The sequence below is a fragment of the Macaca thibetana genome, chromosome 5 (genome assembly GCF_024542745.1).
Source record: "Macaca thibetana thibetana isolate TM-01 chromosome 5, ASM2454274v1, whole genome shotgun sequence".
Classification (NCBI taxonomy): domain Eukaryota; kingdom Metazoa; phylum Chordata; class Mammalia; order Primates; family Cercopithecidae; genus Macaca; species Macaca thibetana.
In genome coordinates, this window is record NC_065582.1 from 185,095,182 (window position 1) to 185,117,323 (window position 22,142).

At 54.5% G+C, this 22,142-nt stretch overlaps 2 protein-coding genes across 2 annotated transcripts in view; both read left to right on the forward strand.

Moving 5' to 3' along the window:
• The window catches only part of GAK (cyclin G associated kinase), an 86,050-nt gene extending 85,233 nt beyond the window's left edge, over positions 1–817 (forward strand). The window contains exons 27-28 of the mRNA XM_050790721.1: positions 27–203; positions 320–817. Of these exons, the coding sequence (XP_050646678.1) occupies positions 27–203; positions 320–421 (279 nt within the window). The 3' untranslated portion in view covers positions 422–817. The remainder of the gene's footprint in view (positions 1–26; positions 204–319) is intronic.
• The window catches only part of CPLX1 (complexin 1), an 83,208-nt gene that overhangs the window by 15,059 nt on the left and 46,007 nt on the right, over positions 1–22,142 (forward strand). The gene's annotated exons all lie outside the window — the stretch shown is intronic.

Below are 22,142 nucleotides of genomic sequence, written 5' to 3' on the forward strand. Positions count from 1 at the left end.
CTCAGCAAGCTCCGTGTCTCCCGCAGCTCCTGGACTGGATTGAGGGCAAGGAGCGGAACATCCGGGCCCTGCTGTCCACACTGCACACAGTGCTGTGGGACGGGGAGAGCCGCTGGACGCCCGTGGGCATGGCCGACCTGGTGGCCCCGGAGCAGGTGAAGAAGCACTACCGCCGCGCGGTGCTGGCCGTGCACCCCGACAAGGTGAGCAGAGCTGTCGGGCGGCTGCTGGAGGCCTTCGGGGGTGGGTCGCGGGGAGATCCTGCCCTGGCCGCCCACGCATGCTTGTAAGAGGCGCTTACACCGCCCATCACCCACAGGCCGCGGGGCAGCCGTATGAGCAGCACGCCAAGATGATCTTCATGGAGCTGAATGACGCCTGGTCAGAGTTTGAGAACCAGGGCTCCCGGCCCCTCTTCTGAGGCCGCAGTGGTTGTGGCTGCGTACACATCTCCACAGCTTGGGAGCTGTCGTGGGACCTGGGTCCCCACCGTGAGGGCCCCATGGGCGACGGCAGATGTGGCCAGAGTGGGGCTCCGAGCCCCGGGTCACCGCCTGCCCAGCATTCCAGGCACAGGAAGAGAAAGCATTCCAAAGCCTCTGATTGTTGTTTCCTTTTTCTCCTCCCGAAGGAACAGCTGATTCATGCTCCTCCCACAGTTGTCACATCTGTGATTTATTTGGTGTTTCCGGCGTGGCCTCTGGAGCACCAACACATGGTGAGCCCCGCGGCTGGTGCTCATGGGCCCTGGTGTTTGCACCGCACTTTGTAATCAGTCCCGTGGTTGTCTGTACAGAATTAAACTATTTTCCGATGACTGCTGTCTCCAGTGTGGATCCGCTCGTCCAGGAGCCGTTCACCAGCTGGGGCGCAGGACTGTGCTTCCTCAGCAACCTTGCTGTGGCTGGATTGTTGCAGGGCCTGAGTGGAGAGGAGAAGAGGATCCTGGGGCTGCAGGGGCTCTGGGCAGCTCTAGAGGACCATGGAGCCCAGCCAGGGCAAGGCCAATGGTGGGGGCCCCTGCAGTCCCCAGACCCCACCTCCTCCACTCGGTCCCCACCCCTCGGCCCCAGGACTCCTCTCTCCTCTCCACTTGGCCCCTGCCCCTGGGCCCTGGACCTGGGAGCAAAGGTGGGCTCCACACTGCCCCCGTGCTAACCCCGCAGGGCCAAGGCAGCGTCCGGGCTTTCGGGCGGCTGGAGGACCAGGGGCCCGTGGAAGGAGAAGGTGACGGTGGCCAGCTCCCACCCCACAGCAGACTCGAGGAGGCCCTGAATCACACAGCACTGAACTCACCGCCAGGCTCTTCCTGTTTTCAGAGAATAATGACTTTACATTTGCTATGCACCCACCACTATTTTTAGCTCTTTTAAAAAATAATGAGAACCTAAATAGGTGCTGAGATTTTCACATCAAAGTTGTCTGGATTCCGGCTCCAGGTCTGGCCACCCCGACTCAGACGCTCCTGCTCTGGGGGCAGCTCAGGCCACGCTCCCACTGGGCTCTCCAGCCTCAGCCCTGTGCTGTGCGGCCCCCTCCTCTCCTGCTGCCGCCCACGTCACACCCAAGCTCCAAACTAATCCCCCAGCCCCTGCCCCTCCCTCGCCCCAGACCCTTAACTCTGAAAGCTCGGGTCCCTTCTCCCCACCAACCTCCCATGGCCTGTGGCAAACCCAGCCACCTTGCCTGGACAGGCGAGTGCACCTCCCTCTGGCTGGCCCCACAGCCTTCCTCTGTCAGGGGCCTGAGCCTCTGGTTGTGTGTGGAGGGCAGCGGGTGGCCGGTCTAGGCTGGGCTGAGATTGTGGAGGATGGAGGAGGGTGTGGAGGGCAGCAGGTCACCGGTCCGGGATAGGCCGAGATGGAGTGCATGGAACAGAGGCCAGGACGGTGGAGTCTGGGTTGCAGGACAGGAAAACCCCCATCCAGGCTGACCCAGCTCAGAAGGGAGCCTGCAGCCCACACCTGGCCACGCTACTGCCAGAATTTCTCCTCTTCCAACCGCTCAGCTCAGCATGGAGACACGCAGGTGCACAGGCATGTACAAGCCGCGCGCGCACACAGACATGGCTGCACAAGGTCACACACGGTGCTACCCAGACACCCACACGTGAAAAGCCCAGGATGCACCATCTTCCCAGCCGGCCACTGGCCTGAGTCCTGCCCACAGTCACCAAGGCTCCGTCCTGCACGCGGGAGCCCTGTCTGTCATCACCGAGCCTGTGGCTATGCTCTGTCCTGCACATGGACACAAGGTCATCTTTGCAGGGTCATAATGCATAGACCATCTGAAGCTCTAAGAGAGGCTGCACCTGTGTGACACCGCCTTGTGTGACAGCATCTTCTCGGTGACTTCATGGAGATACAAATCCCAGCAGCCAAGCATCAATGCTCACATCACTGGCCCTGGGGGAAATGCAAGTTGGAGCCACAGCAAGATGCTGCCACACCCATTAGGGCAGCCAGTCAAGAAGACCCACCAAGCCAAGTGTCCCCACGCATGTGGAGAAGCCCACGCCCTACTCAGTCTGGGTGGGAGCTTAAAATGGCACAACCACTTTGGAAAACTGCCTGGCAGTTTCTTCAAAAGCAAAATAGAGGCCAGGTGCGGTGGCTCACGCCTGTAATCCTAACACTTTGGGAGGCCGAGGTGGGTGGATCACCTGAGGTCGGGAGTTGGAGAGCAACCTGACCAACATGGAGAAACCCCGTCTCTACTAAAAATACAAAATTAGCCGGTCGTAGTGGCGCACGCCTGTAGACCCAGCTACTCGGGAGGCTGAGGCAGGAGAATTGCTTGAACCTGGGAGGTGGAGGTTGCAGTGAGCCGAGATCATGCCATTACACTCCAGCCTGGGCAACAAGAGCGAAACTCCGTCTCCAAAAAAAAAGACATAGAAATTTCGTATGCAATTTAGCAATCCGCTCCTAGGTGTTGACCCAAGAGAAATGAAAGGGCAAGGCTACGCAGACATGTTCAGGAACAACCCATGATCCACGCACAGGTGGGCATGTGAAGGAGCTGTGTGCATCCACGCACGGGTCCTGCTCAGCACGGAGAGGGGTGAGCTGCTGGTGTGATGGCGCCGCGGGTCCTGCTCAGCATGGAGAGGGGTGAGCTGCTGGTGTGATGGCAGCACAGGGCATCCCCGAGTGTGTTAGTCCATTCTCACACTGCCATAAACACATATCTGAGACTGGGTGATTTATAAAGAAAAGAGGATTAATGGACTCACAGTTCCACGTAGCTGGGGAGGTCTCGGGAAAGTTACAATCATGATAGAAGGCGAAGGGGAAGCAGGCACGTCTTAGCTGGTGGGAGGAGGGAGAGCGAGTGAGTAAAAGGGGAAGGTGCTGCACGCTTCCAAACAAGCAGATCTTGTGAGAACTCACTATCCTCAGAACAGCAAGGGGAAGTCCGCCCCAGGATCCAGTCACCCCCCCAGCAGGCCCCTCCCCTGACGTGGGGATTACAGTTTGGCAGGAGATTTGGGTGGGGACACAGTTCCAAACCATACCGTCAGAGAAGCAGCGAGCTCAGTAAATGGGGCCAGATCAAAAGGAGGGAGGTAGTGAACAATTGCATTCGTGTGAAATTCCAGCAAATGTGAAGTCCTCAACAGGCCAGCAGCAGATCCGTGGCTGTCGGGGGTGGGCGGAGGAGGATGTGCTGGCTTCAGGCAAGCACGCGTCAAATGCCTCAAACTGTGCTCCTCAAACGTGTGCAGATTGCATTTCTGTCCTGCGGGGGCTCAGACCCTCAATAGTAAGCTCCAATGGGTGAAGCAGGCTGCTTTCCAGGTGGCCTGTGACATCCCCCAGCCCCTAGATGTCCAGCTGCCCTCAGGCCACCTCCCTGGGCTCCCATGGGCCTCCTCTCCCTGTGCCCCTCGGGGACCTCCAGGGCTCTGAGGAAGGCCAACCCCAGAGATGTGGGCATCTGCCCCAAGATGGAGGCCCCCACCGACTCTGTGGGCCTCCAAGTGGGAGGACTTGGCTGCAAGGAGATGAGGAGGGCACTGAGTCATGCAGGAGGCCAGTGTGCCTGGAACGAGGTTCAGATCTGGGGGAGGGGCTGATTTTGTCCCTGAGCTGCTTTTAGCAGAAAAGCTGAGTGCTGAGGTCAGCTGAGGCTGAAGTCCTGCTTATGCCTTCATCTCCAGGAGCTCATCCCCACTCCTGCACTGTGGCCGTAGCTCCAGGCAGCCGCGCACTGACCCCACCCCACAGGCCTGGGTGGAACTGAAGGTCCAAGCCCCATGCCAGACCCTCATCCAGGCAGCGACCCCTGGGCACAGGAGACATGGCAGGGACACCAATTTCCTCCTCCTCCTGTCAGTTCGGGCAAAGATTCCAGGGCCACAGACCACCATCTGGCTGCCCCAAACTGCTTTCTCCAAAAGGGCTTGCTCCAAAGCTTTGCCCACCGAGTCCTGCAGCTGCTCAGTGTCCCGCCAGGCCTCACCTTAGGTAACAAACAGCAGTAGCCTCAGCAGCAGCTGGCTGTTCTTACCTTCACTACCTCCAGGAGCTTTGAGCAAAATTACAGCAACCCAAGGGCAGGGGGAGGCTGTGCTGCCAGCGGAGGGTGGCCCCTGTGTGCATACCAGCACTCAGAGCCCCTTCAGATGGGGTGGGAACCTGCCCCCAGCCCCGGGTGTGCCGGGCAGTCACACGCAAGCTGAGGATGCTGGTTTCAGGTCTGGGGTACCCGCTTTGTGGAAGAGGTTGCAGATCCTGTAGATGTCATGGGCCTTAGATTAGGATAGAGGGGGCTTCTGGCTGGTCTAATGACTGGAGAAGGGCACAGAAGAGGCAGGTCTGTGTGGCACAGCCCCCACATTCTGGCCTTGGCACTTCCCCAAGATCAAACTCGAAGTCCCTGCTGCCAGCCCCCTCAGCTGCTGATATGGTTGCCTCTGTGTCCCCACCCAAATCTCATCTCTAATTGTAATCCCCACATGTTGAGGGAGAGAGGTGATTGCATCCTGGGGGCGGTTTCCCCATGTTGAGTGAGTGCTCACAAGATCTGGCTGTTTGATAAGTGTGAGGCTCTTTCCTCTTTGTGCACTTTCTCCTGCCATCTTGTGAAGAAGTGCCTGCTTCGCCTTCCACCATGATTGTAAGTTTCCTGAGACTTCCCTAGCCATGGGGAACTGTGAGTCAATTAAATCTCTTTCCTTTATAAATCACCCAGTCTTGGGTGTTTCTTTTTTTTCTTCTTCTTCTTTTTTTTTTTTTTTTTTGAGATAGAATCTCACTCCGTCCCCCAGGCTGGAGTGGCGCAATCTCGGCTCACTGCAAGCTCCACCCCCCAGGTTCACGCTATTCTCCTGCCTCAGCCTCCTGAGTAGCTGGGACTACAGGCGCCCGCCACCACGCCAGGCTAATTTTTTGTATTTTTAGTAGAAATGGGTTTCACCATGTTAGCCAGGATGGTCTTGATCTCCTGACCTCGTGATCCGCCCACCTTGGCCTCCCAAAGTGCTGGGATTGCAGGACTACAGGTGTGAGCCACTGTGCCTGGCCTTTTTTTTTTTTTTTTTGGATGTAGTGTTGCTCTGTTGCTCAGGCTGGAGTCAGTGGCGCAATCTCGTCTCACTGCAACCTCCACTTCCCGGGTTAAAGCAATTCTCCTGCCTGAGCCTCCCAAGTAGCTGGGATTACAGGCACACGCCACCATGCCCGGCTAATTTTTTTTTTTTTTTTTTTTTTTTTTTTTTTTTGAGACGGAGTCTGGCTCTGTGGCCCAGGCTGGAGTGCAGTGGCCAGATCTCAGCTCACTGCAAGCTCCACCTCCCGGGTTTACGCCATTCTCCTGCCTCAGCCTCCCGAGTAGCTGGGACTACAGGCACCCGCCATCTCGCCTGGCTAGTTTTTTGTATTTTTTTAGTAGAGACGAGGTTTCACCGTGTTAGCCAGGATGGTCTCGATCTCCTGACCTCGTGATCCGCCCGTCTCGGCCTCCCAAAGTGCTGGGATTACAGGCTTGAGCCACTGCGCCCGGCCTAATTTTTGTATTTTTAGTAGAGATGGGGTTTCACCATGTTGGCTAGGGTGGTCTTGAACTCCTGACTTTGTGATCCGCCCGCCTCGGCCTCCCAAAGTGCTGGTATTACAGGCGTGAGCCACTGCACCGGGCCCCGGGTATTTCTTTATAGCAGTGTGAGAACAGACTGTTAGAGCTGCATAGCCAGAGACCCTGGCTATGCCCAGACTCCTCTTTCCTGGGTCAAGCAGAGTGGTTACTGTGGTTCCTGCCATGGCTCTGCCAACCCCCAGCCCAGGAAACCACACCTCAGGCCAGACGTCCTGGAAACTGAGGTGGGTGGATCATTTGAGATCAGGAGTTAAAGACCAGCCTGGCCAACATGGTGAAGTAAGTCTGGCCTTACTTCAGATTTTGCTCTGGGAAGGTGCCTGGGGACCTGGCACCACCACCTGCTCTCAGCACTGAAACACTAGGATCATCCATGAGGCATGAATAGCAGTCCCCATGGGGCCCTCACATCACAGCCAAGTGGACATTGTCCATGCTTACTGGGTGTGTTGTAAAAACAAAGCCACAGTCGAGACTTCACTCCCACCTTGATGGAGTGACAGGAACCAGACTAAAAAACTAAACAAAATGTACAAAACCATTTGTTTTTGCTGTTGGTTTTGAGATGGAGTCTTGCTCTGTCCCCCAGGCTGGAGTGCAGTGACCCAATCTCAGCTCACTGCAACCTCTGCCTCCTGGGCTCAAGTGATTCTCCTGCCTCAGCCTCCCGAGTAGCTGGGATTACAGGCGTGTGCCACCACACCCAGCTAATTTTTGTATATTTAGTAGAGATGAGAGTTCCACCATGTTGGCCAGACTGGTCTTTAACTCCTGATCTCAAGTGATCCACCCACCTAAGTTTCCCGAAGTGCTGGGATTACAGGCCTGAGTCACCACGCCCAGCCAAAACAATTGTTTTTGGACATTAAGAAGCATGCAGCATAGAACAGGGGCCCTGAGAAGAGGGAGCCACACATTCCTGGCTCACTGCTAGGGCCACTGTGGCATGGGACAGTGGCCCTGAGGGAAGCAGAAGGAGATCAGAGTTCAGGGGTCCTGAGGCAGAGCCCAGCCAGGAGGGATCTCTGGGGAGAAGGAGCCCTGAAAATCTTCCTTGGCCTCCCCTATGTTGCTAAGTACTGGGATACAGGATGTAAAACCGTACAAAGTCAGGCAGGAAGACTGAGAGCTGGGAGCTAAACAGTCCACAGGAAATGAAAATGACACCAGATGGGAACACCATCTACGTGAGGGACCCAGAGTGATGGAAGTGTGAATATGTTGGTAAATAAGACCCTTTACTCCTTTTAACATTTATTTTAATAATTGTGCCCCACTGTAATCCCAACACTTTGGGAGACTGAGGCAGGAGGATCTCTTGAGCCCAGGAGTTTGAGACCAGCCTGGGCAACATAGCAAGACCCCATCTCTATTAAATAATAATAATTAGGCATGGTGATGGCACCTGTAGTCCCAGCCACTGGGGAGGCTGAGGCGGGAGAATCGCTTGAGCCTGGGAGGTTGAAGCTGCAGTGAGTCATGACTGCACCACGGTAGTCCAACTTGAGTGACAGAGCAAGACTCCATCTCAAAAAATAAAATAATTTTAAAAATAATAAAAATAATAAAGCTAAAACAATAACAATGCATGGTGGTGCTTATGGCATACATAGAAGTAAATTATCGTGAGCTTCTTAATTTACAGAGGTGTGTGTCACTCATCTCACCAGAGGCTGGTGGAGATTAGGTACGCTGCATGTCACAAACTCTGGAGGAACCTGTGAAAGTGAAACAGAAAGATGGTGCCAGTAACACAACAGAGGACAAAAACATGGACTCCTTAAAGAAATCAGGGAAAGAAAAAAACAAGGAACAAAGAATAAATGAAAAAAATACAAAATAAATAGCAAGGTGGTATACATAAATTAAAATGTAAAAATTCCAAATAAAAGGTAAATATTTTCAGACTGAATAAAGGGCAATATTCAGCTATATACGGTGTATATAAATCCACTTTATATATAAAGACACATATAGGTTAAATGTGACAAGATGAAAATAATACAACATACAAACACTAATTATAATTAAGCTGATGTGGCCATATTAACATCAGACAAAGCAGACTTCAGAACAAGGAATATTAACAGAGAAAAAGAGAAGTAGCCCATAATGATACAGGGTTCTATGTATTAATAAAATATAGGCCTGGCACGGTGGTTCATGCCTGTAATCCCAGCACTTTGGGAGGCCGAGGCAGGCAGATCACGAGATCAGGAGATCGAGACCATCCTGGCTGACACAGTGAAACCCATCTCTACTAAAAATACAAAAAATTAGCCGGGCGTGGTGGCAGGTGCCTGTAGTCCAGCTACTCCGGAGGCTGAGACAGGAGAATGGCGTGAACCCAGGAGGCAGAGCTTGCAGTGAGCCAAGATCGCACCACTGTACTCCAGCCTGGTCGACAGAGCGAGACTCAGTCTCAAAAAAAAAAAAAAAAAAAAAAAAAAATTTAATGTTCCCAAATACGTATGCAGACGATAACAGAACTTGGAAATATATAAAGCAAAAACTGACAAAAGGAGAAAGAAGTAAATTCACAACTATAACTGGCTACCTCAACACTCCTCTTTCAGTAATTGATAGAACAAGTAGACATAAAATCAGTAAAGATATAAAAGATTGAAAAACAAACTTTATCTAATATATATTTATAGCATATTCCATGAAAACACTGAAGAAATCATTAAGTACATATAAAACATTATATGTACTTAATGATAGACCATTATGAAAAAGATAGACCATTATGAATCATAAAAATCTCAATAAATTTAAAAAGACTGAAATAATACAAAGTATGTTCTCTGACCTGAATAGAATTAAATTAGAATTCAGTTGCAGAAAAAAAAAAATCTGAACCACTCCCACCCCAAGCTATTTGAAAATTAAATAACACACTTTGAAAATAACCCGTGGGTCAAAGAAGAAATCACAAAGTAAATTAGAAATACTTGATTAAAATGAACATCAATGTGTCAAAATTTGTGAGAGACAGACTGATGCTTAGAGGGAAAAAGTACAGGTTTAATTGCTTACATTAGAAAAGAAAAAAGACCAAAAAGTAAGAGTAAATTAAACCCAAAGAAAGCTGAAGAAAGAAAATACAGAGGAGAGCATAAATCAATAGAATAAAAAATAGAGAAAAATCAATGAACTCAAAAGTTTGTTTTTTGAAAAGATAAATAAAATTGGTAGATTTCTAAGTAGACTACTCAAGAAAAAATTACCAGTATCAAGAATAAAAGGGAAGCTATTACAACAGCACTTATTGGCATTAAAAGGATAATAAGGAATATTATGAACAACTTTATGCCAAAAAAATTTAATAATTTACATAAAATGGACAAATTCTTTGAAAAGCATAAATTACCAAAACTGACTTATACAGACATTTTGAAACATCAGAATAGGACTATATCAAATCAATTGAACTTGTAATTAAAAACCTTCTCAAAACAACAACAACAACAAAGATTTAAAAACTCCAGACAGGTTTACTTTGAAATCTATCAAACTTTCAAGGAAATAGTAATACCAAATCTATACAAACTCATTCAGAGAATAGAGGAGGAAGACATATTTCCCAACTTAGTCTATGAAGTCAGCATTCTACTGATATCAAAACCAGACAAAGACATTACAAAGAAAGAAACCTACAGGCCAGTCCAGTGTCTCTCAAGAATGAACACAGATGCAAAAATGTTTAACAAAATGCAATCAAATTGGATTCAACAATATATAGGTGTGAGGGGGCAGGGGGTGTATCCAGGAATGTAGCATTCACTTAACGTTCAAAATGAGTCAATAGAAAATAGTGTTTTATCTGGAAACTGCAAAATTAATAACAAAATAAAATACATAAACACTAAATAAAATGAGTCAATGTAATTTACCACATTAATAGAATAAAGGAGAAAACTCATAAGGTCATCCCAATATATACAGATAAAGCATTTTACAAAACCGAACTATTTGCGGTGAAAACTGCTGTAGTTTGGATGTGGTTTGTGCTCACCAAAATTCATGTTGAAATTTGATTCCCAATGTGGTAGTGTCAGGAGGCGGAGCCTAGTGGGAGGTGTTTGGGTCATGGGGGCAGATCCCTCATGAATAGATTACTTTCTTCCCAAGGGGTTGTTAAAAGAGTTGTTAAAAAGAGTCTTCCCCACGCCATCTCTCTCTCTCTCTCTCTCTCTCTCTCTCTCTCTCTCTCTCTCTCTCCACTCTTGTCATGTGATCTCTGCACATGCTGGCTCCCCTTCTGCTTCTGCTTTCAGCCATGAGTGGACTAGATGAAGTTGCCCAATCTTGAACTTCCCAGCTGCCAAAATTGTGAGCCAAATTAACCTCTTTTCTTTAAAAATTACCCAGCCTCTAGTCTTCTGTTATAGCAACAGAAAACAAAGACCAAAACTCATAGCAGGCCAGGTGCAGTGGCTCTTGCCTGTAATCCTAGCACTTTCAGAGGCTGAGGTTGGTGGTCACCTGAGTTCAGGGGTTTGAGACCATCCTGGCCAACGTGGTGAAACCCCGTCTCTACTAAAAATACAAAAAATTAGCTGGGTGTGGTGGCGGGTGCCTGTAATTCCAGCTACTCTGGAGGCTGAGGCAGGAAAATTGCTTAAACCTGGGAGGCAGAGGTTGCAGATCGCGCTACTGCTCTCCAGCCTGGGCAAGAAGAGTGAAATTCCATCTCAGAACAACAAACTAACAAACAAACAAACTCATAGCAAACTAAGGGTGGAAGGGAATTTCCTTAATCCAAGGAAGGGCACCTGTGAAAAACCTACAGCTACCATCATACTTAATGGTAAAAGACTGAATGCTTCCCTTGAGAAAAAGACGAGGATGTCTATCTTATCATCTCTTTAGCATTGTACCAGAGGGTTGATCCCAGCCAATAATAGGGGAAAGGCATAGAGAATGGAAAGGAAAAGGAAAACTGTTTTTAGACACGTACACCATGACTAGGCTTGTAGAAAATCCTGAGGAACCTACAAAATATGTAACTAGAACTAATAAGCAAGCATAGCAATGTTGCAGGATACAACAGCAATATCAAAAATCAATTTTGTGAAAAACAAGGTAAATATCTTAAAATGAAGTCAATAAGAAAAAAGAAAAAATCATTTTTGTGCCTATAAAGTAGTAGTGAAAAGTTGGAAATAGAAATAAAAAATATGACTTACAAGAACATCACAACCATGAAACACTTTCAGATAATTTTCACAAATATCTGCAAAACCTATTGACTCATAAAATTATTACTGCAAAAAATAAAAATAAAAATCCTGCCAATTTTTTTTTTTTTTTTTTTTTTTGGAGACTGAGTCTTGCTCTGTCCCAGGCTGGAGTGCCGTGGTGAGATCTCAGCTCAGTGCAACCTCCCCCTCCCAGGTTCAAGCAATTCTCCTGCCTCAGCCTCCTGAGTAGCTGGGATTACAGGCGCGTGCCACCACACCTGGCTAATTTTTGTATTTTTAGTAGAGATGGGATTTCATCATGTTGGCCAGGCTGGTCTCAAACTCCTGGCCTTAGGTGATTTCCCCTCCTCGGCCTCCCAAAGTGCTGGGATTACAGGCTTGAACCACAAAGCCCGGCCAATTTTGTTGAAATTTAAATAGAACTAAATAAATGAAGGGGCATACCATGTTCATGGATTAGAAAACTCATATTAAGATGTCAATTCTCCCCAAACCAATCTATGCATTCAATGTAATCCCAGATTCCATCAGACCTTTCCATAGAAACCAGCCAGCTGATTCTAAAATGTATATGGAAATGCAGCAAACCTAGAAAAGCAGAAAGCAGCCGGGCGCGGTATCTCACGCCTGTAATCCCAGCACTTTGGGAGGCCGAAACGGGCACATCATGAGGTCAGGAGATCGAGACCATCCTGGCTAACACGGTGAAACCCCGTCTCTACTAAGAAATACAAAAAACTAGCCGGGCGAGGTGGCGGGCGCCTGTAGTCCCAGCTACTCGGGAGGCTGAGGCAGGAGAATGGTGTGAACCCGGGAGGCGGAGCTTGCAGTGAGCTGAGATCCGGCCACTGCACTCCAGCCTGGGCGGCAGAGCGAGACTCCGTCTCAAATTTAAAAAAAAAAAAAAGAAAAGAAAAGCAGAAAGCATTTTGAAAAAGGACAAAGTTGAAGTACTTACCTACCTGCTTCCAGGACTGGCTGTAAAGCTACAGCAGTGAAGATGTGGTGCTGTTGCATAAGGATAATACACAGATCAATGGGACAAAACAGAGTCTAAAAATAGACTCACATAACCACGGTCCATTGATTTTTGACAGAAGTCCCAAAGAAGCCAATGGGGGAAAGAAAAGCTTTTTCAACAAAGAGTACTGGAATTGGGCTCCCACAGAAAGAAAGGAAAAGCCCTTATCTCATAGTATACAATCCCCACCCATTGGTTTCCATCCCCATCGGACCGTCCTCTCAGCCTCAGAGTGGGCCCCACCCAGCCATCCTAGTCATCCTGCCTCCATCCCAATTTCACTCTTCTCTTATCCCCGCAGCGGAGGGTCAGGTGGGGAGGAGGTGGTCAGGGGAGGCTTCCTGGAGGAGGATGAGAAGGACTTGGATGAAGGAAGGAGCAGCATGCTCAGGGCAAAGGCACAGAGGAGAGATTCTGGATGAGGGGCACTTCTGAATCCAGCCCAGACACTCCTTTCTGGGGTTCAGTGTGGGCAGGCGGCTACATTCCCAGGTCCACAGGGTGCAGTGGTGGCTGGAGGAGGGGAGTTTGCAATAGTGGGCCACAGGGCTCTAGTCCCATGCTCTCCTCCCTGACGAGGACAGAGATGGCATTTGTCAATCTGTAGGTAACTGTGAGCTGGGAATGTAGCCAAAATAGTTGGTGGCAGAACTACAGCTAGTTTGTGACACAATGGCTGCAGGGGCCACACGCCACCCTGAGCTGGCAGGTTTTGATGGGATCACAGTCATTGCTGTCCTCTGCCCTCTGCCTGTCCCCTTCAGGTGGCTGGGCCTTCCTGGTCCCCTGCCTGGCTGCGGTGGAGGCCAAGGACAGCCAGGACCCGGGGAAGATGCAGTTCTGTGATGGCCAGGCCTGTGGGCACCAGGAGTAGAGGGAAGGAAGGATGGCTGGGGCTGGGGGCTGGGAGCAGAGGGATGCTCAGCCACCTGCTGTGGTGGACGGCTGTGGTGGACGGCTGATGAGCTGTGCCAGAGATGCTGGGGTGGGCAGAGGACTGGGGAAACTGCAGTCTCCCAAGGAGGTCGGGAGCTGGCCTGGCCCAGGGAGGCCTCTCTGCTGGGGAACGAGGCCAAGGCCCGAGAGTGACGCAGCCTTCCAAGGCCACGCCGCCAGTGAGGGGCCAAGCCTGTCCTTCCCGAGTGCAGCACCACTTCCGGGACACACACGTGGTTCTCAGTGCTGGGGGCCAGAGCAACCCCCGCCGGTCTGGCCAGGACTCAGTGTAGGAAGGGACCACCCCAGGCAGGGCCCTGTGAGGGACCTGGTGCCCTCACGGCTCTGGCAGCTGCCATCCAGTTTTGAGCCACCCCAGTTTTGTTTTGTTTTGTTTTTCTTTTAATGTTTAAAGAATGCAGCTGTATTCACGTCCATCGGGACAGCTCAAAACGTAGTTGATAAATCTATTCAAATTTATTTTCCTAGTAGAAGCCCTGAAGGGGTTGTTTTCTGTTTGTTGAAATGAAATCCACGTAGCGTAAAGCGGGCTGTTTCAAAGCGTGCGATTCAGCGGCGGTTAAGTGAACTCACGCTGCTGTACAGCCGCCGCCCCCTCTCTCTGGCTCCAGAGCGTTTCTGTCACCTCACAAGGGGACCCTATCCCACTCCCCTGCGTGCTCCCCAGCCTCAGCACTGCAGTTGCGTTTCTGTCTCTGCGGATTTGCCTGTCCGGACGTTCCCTATAAACAGAGGCCTACGCCTCGAGGCCTTTGTGTCCGGCTTCTCTCACTGGCATGCCGTCTTCAAGGCTCGTCCACGCTGCAGCCTGTTCCAGAGCCTCATTCCTCTTGAAGCTGAACCACGGTTCATGTGTGGCGGGACCACAGTTTGCATGTCCGTGCTCTGCTGATGGCACTGGGTGGCCTCCCCCGTGGCTGCCGTGGCTTGTGCTGTGATGGACGCTGTGTGCACGGCTTCGTTCTAGTCTGGGATGCACCGGGCATGGGAGGCGGGGCCCTGCGGGAGTCAGTCCAGCTTACCAGGAGGCAGGTGCCCTGCACGGCGCCTGTGCCCCCACGCTGGACACAGACACGGGCCGGCAGGTTCAGACGAGCTTTTGCCCCGTGTGCTCGTTCTTGCTGCCGGCCTGGCTGACACAAAGTGCAGGACACATCAAGGGAAGCGACCGCAGCCTTTCCACGGGGAGCTCCACTCCTGAGGACGCAGTCTGGGTGTCTGAGCCCAGAGGCCCCTGGGAGAGGCGTGGGAGCTGCCAAAGCTGTCTTGGCCCCTGAATGTCCTGAGGGGCCCCCGGTGATGTGAGCTGGGGATTCTGAGCCCAAGGATGCCGTGTGCGGCCTGAGGGGCTCTGCGAGGCACCCTGCGGCCTGGCCTTGTCTCTCAGTGAGTTCCTGGAGGTGGCACAGCCCGGGCTGGGGAGTCATTTGCTGTTGAGACCTGGCCCATGAACAGCAGGAGGGCTGCCGAGCTCTCGCACAGGCTTGGAATTCTCTCACCAGCCGGCCTGGTTGGACTGCGGCCAGAAGTCGGGTGGCTGAGGCACTTCTGAGCCTTTTCCTTGTGCCCTCCAGACCCTGCTGCACCCACTAGGCGCCGGCCACACCTGCCCTCAGCACCTGCAAGGCACCTGCTGGCTCTGCAGCTGTGGGGGCCCTCTCTGCATGCTCCGTCCCCCTCGGCTTCCTGCCTCAAACACCATCTTCTCAGAAACAGATCACACCCGACCGCCACTACGGCAGGACAACCTGAGCCGGGGCTGAGGACTCGACGTCCCCCCAGAAGCCCCAGGCGAGCTGTGGTGGGTGCCTGGGGGCGGGGGTCAGAGCTGTCCTGGGCAGGAGTCAATGGGAGAGAAGGTTGGGGTGTGGCTGGACTGCTCTGGACAGTGGCTGTGGCTGCCAGAGCCCAGGGGCAGGGATGGGGTGTCCAGACCCACAGCCCGGCCTGCACAGGCGTCAGGGCTGGGACATGGGCAGGGCCCTTCCTGCCTCCTTGGGACCTCAGGAGACGGGAACGCACCCCACTCCAGGGAACCACAAGAGGCCACTGTGGGGTCTCTGGTCTGCAACCCGGGGCCTCTCCTGGGCGGTGTCCGGAGCACTGCAGACCTCACCGCTGGCCTTTCCGCCCCTGGCTCTGCCTGCCTCCCGCTTGCTCTGCAGAGCCGCCAGGGGCCCCTTTGCACCTTCAGCCTCAGCTCCAGCACTTTCTACCCAAGACCCTGGTCTCTCTGTGTCCCATCTATCCCCTCACTCACAGCGGGCTGCACGGGAGCGTTCCTCAGTCCCGCCATCTCCAGCCCCTGGTGGACACTCTGATCTCCTGGACACAGGCCCCAAAGCCATCCCAGCCCCACAGCCACAAGCCCAGGGGATGCTTCCGTGACCTTCCCCTGTTCTAGGGAAGGAGTGGAGGGGTAGCAAGGGGATACCCCCCCAGGCCTCACCCGGGGGCCGCGTCCGTGCCGCGTCCAGGCAGGTACCGCCCTGTGACCACTCCTGCCCCTGGGCTGTCTCGTGCTGGCATGTCCAGTGTGCACGGCTCGGCTGACCAGGGCTGACCATCGGGACCAGCACGGCAGCCACCCCCCCGCCAAGCAGAGCTGGCCCCGTGTGTTCCGCCTGGTCAGTGGCAGATGTTTGCTGGAACCAGACACCCCGTGCCTGACTCGTACCTCCCTGTGTTGGTTTGTTTTTTGCCACCTCAACGTCCGGCAGAAAATCTGAACGGCCAGGCTTTGCGGCCTCCATCATCTGCTCTCGGCCACAGCAGAATCCAACTGACAGCTGCACCCCAGGACCACGGCCGCCCGGCCGTCCCAGGAGGGAGCAAGTCCAGGCTTTCCTCGGTGTTACAGCATCATGGAGGCCGGTTTTCAGCCTGTCCTTCCCTTGCCTGATTTTCTAACAAGCAGCAATCTCAGATTCAAAACCACGTTCTGCCCAGGCTGGCGGAAGGGCCGACTCAGCTCACAGAGAGGCCCAGCCTCGCAGCCAGCTGAGAGCCGGAGGCCATCCCTGGTTTAGCGCCACATCTCCACGCGTCACCCAGCATGTCAGAGGAAGAAGTGGAGAGGATGCTGGGCAGGATTTGGGAGCCCCGGGTACTGAGCGCCTGGCCGGCCTGGCTCGGGGGCCTTGTCCGGCTCCTGGGCCGGGCTCTGTCCTGACATCAGCTGGTCCGGGCACGTGGGTTTGACTCCTTCACTTTGGGGACACCAATCTCAGGGCTGTGTGTACAGCACCTGCCTGGCCAGGCCACAGTGGCCAACTGCACAGGGGAACAGCATTTGCTATCTGGCCAGGGGTGACTGAGCCTTCCCTCTTGGCCCAAAACACCTGGCTGGCAGACAGTGGGGCTGAGGGCAGGCTTGGTTCCTGGGCCAGGGTGGTCTCTTCTCCGACCTGAAGCTTTGTCCCTCTTCTGCCTTCCACCTTCTCCCTCTTCCTTCCTCCTTCCTCCCCGCCTTCCCCCTCTCCCTTCCATCTTGGCCCCTCCTCTTCCCCCTTCCTCTTTCCTCCTTCCTCCTTTCTCTTTCCTTCCTTCCTTCCTTCTTCCCCCTTCCTCCTTCCACCTTCCTCCTTCCTCCTCTCTCCTTCCTTCCTTCCTTCCTTCTTCTCCCTTCCTCCTTCCTCTTTCTTCCGCCTCCCACCTTCTGTCTTCCACCACATGAGGCTGCAGCAAGGGGGCCTCCATCCATGCCCACATGTTGACCACACCCTGCCAGGCCTGTGGAGTGGTGAGCCTTAGTCTCGGTCCTTATAAATCTCCCAGCCTGAGCTGCCATCACAGCAGGACACGTGGAACTAGCTCTGCCCCCACCTCTCACGGCTCACACTTGCCCCCGGCCCCAGGACGTGACCCCTTCCCTTGGGAGTGACACTTTAGGCCCAGAGAGCCCCCGTCACACTCCATACGCCAATCTGGGGAAAGGCCTCACTTCAACCCGTAACCTTGCTAACCCGGGAGAGGTCGTCCCTTCCCAGCCCCCAGAGAGACCCTGGGATCCACAGAGATCAGGGGACCAACACGGAGTGTCCAGACCCTGAGAAGGAAGAGGCTCCAAAACTCAGCTCAGAGAGAAGCGGGCTTGGGCCGAGGGTGCAGCCACGTCCACAGTCAGTACCAACCTGTAACTCCCAAGCAGCCCTGAGGGCCTGAGGGCTGGAGCCTGCGACCCCCAGGGGTCCTTGCTGGGCACCTGTGGGTGAGGGGAGCTCTTCAACCCTCCTACTCTTCAAGGTGCTGGCACAGAAAGGAGCCCTGAGTGAGGCCAGGAGCTCTGGGGACAGGGGTGTGGCCCAAGAGGCTGAGTCCAGCCAGGGCAGCTGACTTGAGTCCCCATCTTGCCATGGCTGGCAAGGTGCTGGGGTGGCCCAGATCGAGGCAGCTCCCTCGATGCCTGCTCCCTGGGGTCCCAGCTGGAGTGGCCCCCAAGCCCCCTGCCCCACACCCCAGGTCCTGGTGTGTTCTCTCCCAGTGCCCTTCCTGGCCCCACCTGGGAAGTCACCACCTGGGACTGGACTGCCCCAGGGTGCCTGCAAGTTAACTATTTTCGGTAAATGCCCTGTTTCCTTTTTGGGGCTGACTCTGCTCAAACATTGTTGGTTTAGGGCCAGTGGTGTGAGACTGGGCTAAGGGCTCACCTCTCTGGGCCACATCAGCCTCACCATTAGCACAGGTTGGGAATCACACCTTCCAGATGTTTCTGTAGCACCTGTGGGGTCACAGGTACCACTTTGCCACTGTGTGCTGGGACTGTGGGGTGCACAGCCTGGAGCAGCCTCCCCTACGCTGGACTCAGGGCTCCTTTCTGTGCGGGCCCCAGGCCTCAGCCCATGCTGTGGGCACTCCTTGGGTTTCCTGTGATGGGTATGGGTGACATCCAGTCATTCAGGGCTGGCTTGACCCCCAACGGCTGTGCTCCCATCACCTGTGACTGGTGTGGGTGACATCCAGTCATTCAGGGCTGGCTTGACCCCCCCACTCGCCATGCTCTCATCACCTGTGACAGGTGTGGGTGACATCCGGTCATTCAGGGCTGGTTTGACTCCCCACTGGCCATGCTCCCTCTACTCTGTCTCAAGCTCCTGCAGGGTTCTTACTGCCATCTCCTGGGCACTGTCCACCGTCTCCTACCAGCACACGACCCTGTGAGGACAAAGCCCTGCCTGCCCTACTCGGACAAGTGCCCAGCTCCTAGCAGTGTCTGGAAACACCTGTGTGCTGGTGGGTGGCTGAGCTACTGAGGGCTAAACCAGTGCCTAAGCAAAAGAGCAGGGCGGGTGGATGGGGCCAGGGGCTGTGGGATGCACACACCCTATGCAGCAGCTTCTCCTGTATCACCTCGTGGGAGCCTCTGAAGCTTCCTGAAGCTTCCTGCAGGCAGTCCAGAGAGGGGCCATACGGGGCCAGATTGCCCACTCCATAGGGACACACGTCCCCAGCCCAGCAGGAGCCCTTGAGCAGGGGGAGCTGAGACGCAGGAAGCCTTGGTTTGCAGTGCACAACTTCTGTGCTGTGAATGCCCCTGTCCGCCGGCCTCCAGCTGCCCAGGCACCTTCCCTGGAGCTGGGCACTCTCCCTCTGCTGGGTGCTGCTACGCTGTCTTCACTGCTGGGGTGACCGCCCTGACCTGTGGCGCTGCCTTGACGCCCACTGCCCTGCGAGATGGCACTGCCCTCCTGCACCTTCCCCGGCCCACCCCACCCTAAGACGCCCCTGCTCTGCCCTCCAGGGACAGTCCCAGGGACTCACTTCCACTGCTGTGCCCCCACCACACCCATGGACACAAAGTCCGACGGCCAGGAGGTCAAGCCCTAGGGGACACAGAGAAGGCCACAGCCCGGCTGAGCCTCCACGCCCTTTCCCTAAGTGAGCACCAGGGCTGCCAGAGGGGTCCCGTGCTCCTGGGAAGCCAAAATAGCTCCTCCTCCTGCTTCCTGGGCATGAAATGCTCCCAAAAATACCCACCATGTGATGTGGCCTCACTCCGGGTGTCACTGGAGGAGAGGGAGGGAGGGGAGGGGCACTCGCGTCTCAGCCAGGCTTTAATCCAGCTCTCCCAGCTCTCCCTGCCTTCTGCCCCCCACCCCCTGGCTACCCCTTCCAGCCCCATCACATGGCACTCAAGACCCTAAGGAACGTCTGGGGCTCTGGGCCCCAGGAGTGCAGGTGTTCGGCCCAGGATCCTCCGGGAACACTTCTCCTCCCCACAACTGGCAGCTCCCAGGATCTCTTGGCCATCTCCAAATTCCAGTGCCACCCACTGTGCTCACCACCTAGCCAGCCACACCCCCGGGCCAGCCCTGCATCTCCCGGACTCCCTGTCTCTCACCCTGTCCTCTGCGAAGGCCCCTGAAGCCCCTCCTTCCTGCCCTGCGGTGTTGAGGCTGGGAGGGCGGAGTCCCTGGAGCAGCTGTGGCCCACAGCAAGGACCCCTTCCTCCACAGCCTCGGCTTCCGGGTTTCTCCACCCCCAAGCCCACTCCCCATGGGCCACTCTTTTGTTGCCCTGGTGGATCAGGGTCCCTGGCTGAAGGAGGCCGGATCCACACCCCACACTCAGTGCAGGGCTGGAGCCCGGGGCCCTGGCCTGGTGGGTGGGTGGCCCGGGACCTGGCCCTGCCCAGCCCAGGAGGCTCTCTCCAGCTGGGGGGAATGCTGCTGACCCGGCTACCTGGTGCTGTTGACTGCATGGTTGGGACCATGCTGGGCCGCAGGAGATCAGCTCAGAGTGGGCCCCATGAGTGCCCTGGGGCACCATGAGACCTGGGCACCGTGTGACCTGGTAGTGTGGATCCCAGGATCCCAGGACAGGGCCTGGGGTACGAGCATTTGCTCAGCTGCAGCAATATCTCTGCTCTGCTCCCAGGGCGCACTAGGCCGAGCTCCCAGGCGCTGGCCTCCCCCAGCTAGATGCTGGACTTCTCTCTCTCACCCAGTGGAGGAGAGGAACGGGCTCAGGGAGCTTCCCAGGAGAGGGCACCCTCCACCCAGCACAGGTCCTGCCCCAGCTCTGGCGAACGGTGAGGGTTTACACCTTGCTTTGCTCATGCTTTTCATGCGTTGTTACTTTTGGAATAATATCGAAATCAGCAGGGGCCGGGCGCGGTGGCTCAAGCCTGTAATCCCAGCACTTTGGGAGGCCGAGGCGGGCGGATCACGAGGTCAGGAGATCGAGACCATCCTGGCTAACACGGTGAAACCCCATCTCTACTGAAAAAAAAATAATAATACAAAAAAACTAGCCGGGCGAGGTGGCGGGCGCCTGTAGTCCCAGCTACTCGGAAGGCTGAGGCAGGAGAATGGCATAAACCCGGGAGGCGGAGCTTGCAGTGGGCTGAGATCCGGCCATTGCACTCCAGCCTGGGCGACAGAGCGAGACTCCGTCTCAAAAAAAAAAAAAAATCAAAATCAGCAGGAAAATGACAGCATGGATGATGTCAGCACTCAGACTGAATCACTCAGCGCATTAAACTATTAAGTTTGTGTCTGAAGTTTCTGGGTGGGTGCTGTGGGCTGGATCGACATGTGTGGTGTGGCAGAGCCCTGCCTAGGACGGAAGGCCAAGTCCAGGAAACCCTGACAGTGCCTCCGGGACTCTTCCCTGGCCCAGGGCAAGGAAGATGCCTGGCACCCAGGAGGGCTATGGGCAGACAGGACCCAGAAGGTGGGAGCAGGGTGGGGGTGGGGGCCTTGGCAGGGGCTTCCGGAGAGGCTGGAGTGGGAGATTGCAGCTGGGCAGCTGCCTCCTTTCCCTACTGTCTGGAGTGACCCGTGCGGGGTCTCAAACTCAATGCCCTGTGGTCCTCACACAGCCCTGCTCTGTGCTCCTGGGGTCCCTGGCCTCAGCAGGGCTGCTGTCTGGGGATGGAGCATCTGAGGAGCAGTGGGCTGGCTGAGCCGGGGGCACCATTCATGTCCAACTGGCTGGCATGGGCCCCACAGCCAGTGCTTGGCCTAGCCAAGCACTCACGCTTCTCAAGCTGACTTCCGGGGGAGCCCTAGCTGGAGCTCCATCTTGCTCCTCCCGACTTGATCCACACCCCACTTCCTCCTCATCCCAACATCTGCCTGGACAGGGTGGCCTCCGAGTCTTCCCGGCCTGCAAAATGTTTTCCCTGCCTGGATCTTCAACCTGCTGGCCCCTTTCTCGCTCAGCTCCTGCCCCTTGTCTGGGGGCTTCTTCTCCAGGGCTCAGGGCCTCCTCTAGGCACTCGAAGGGCCAACTGCACCTGCCCTGGTATGGCCAATTGGCCCATGGAGGTTGGCTGGGCAGAGACCATTTTCTGCGTCACCTCCCTCTGCCGCTGGAGTGGAACCTGGGTGGCTCCTGGTCAGCAGCCTGTGACCCTCACCCCAGCTGGGCAGCCCTGGCCAGGCTCACATACCCTGAGTGGGCACCGCCCCCAAGCCCTCCAGCAGATGCCCCTTTCCCTTCCCCAGGGCATCTGTCACTCTGACCTAGGGCAGTCACCAACCCTGTCTGTTTCCCCCAAGCTGTGGCTGGGCCCCCCACTCCCAGGTTAGGACCTAGACAAGTGTGAGAGCTGAGAAGGTTGCTTCATGTATGGCTGGACGTAACAGAAGTAACAACGGGGGCAGCAGAGACAGAGAGAGACAGACACAGAGAGACAGAGACAGAAAGACACAGAGACAGAGAGATACAGCGACAGAGAAAGAAGAGACAGAGACAGAAAGATAGAAACAGGGCAGGGTGCGGTGGCTCACGCCTGTAATCCCAGCACTTTGGGAGGCTGAGGCGGGTGGATCACGAGGTCAGGAAATTGAGACCATCCTGGCTAACACAGTGAAACCCCGTCTCTACTGAAAATACAAAAAATTAGCCGGGCG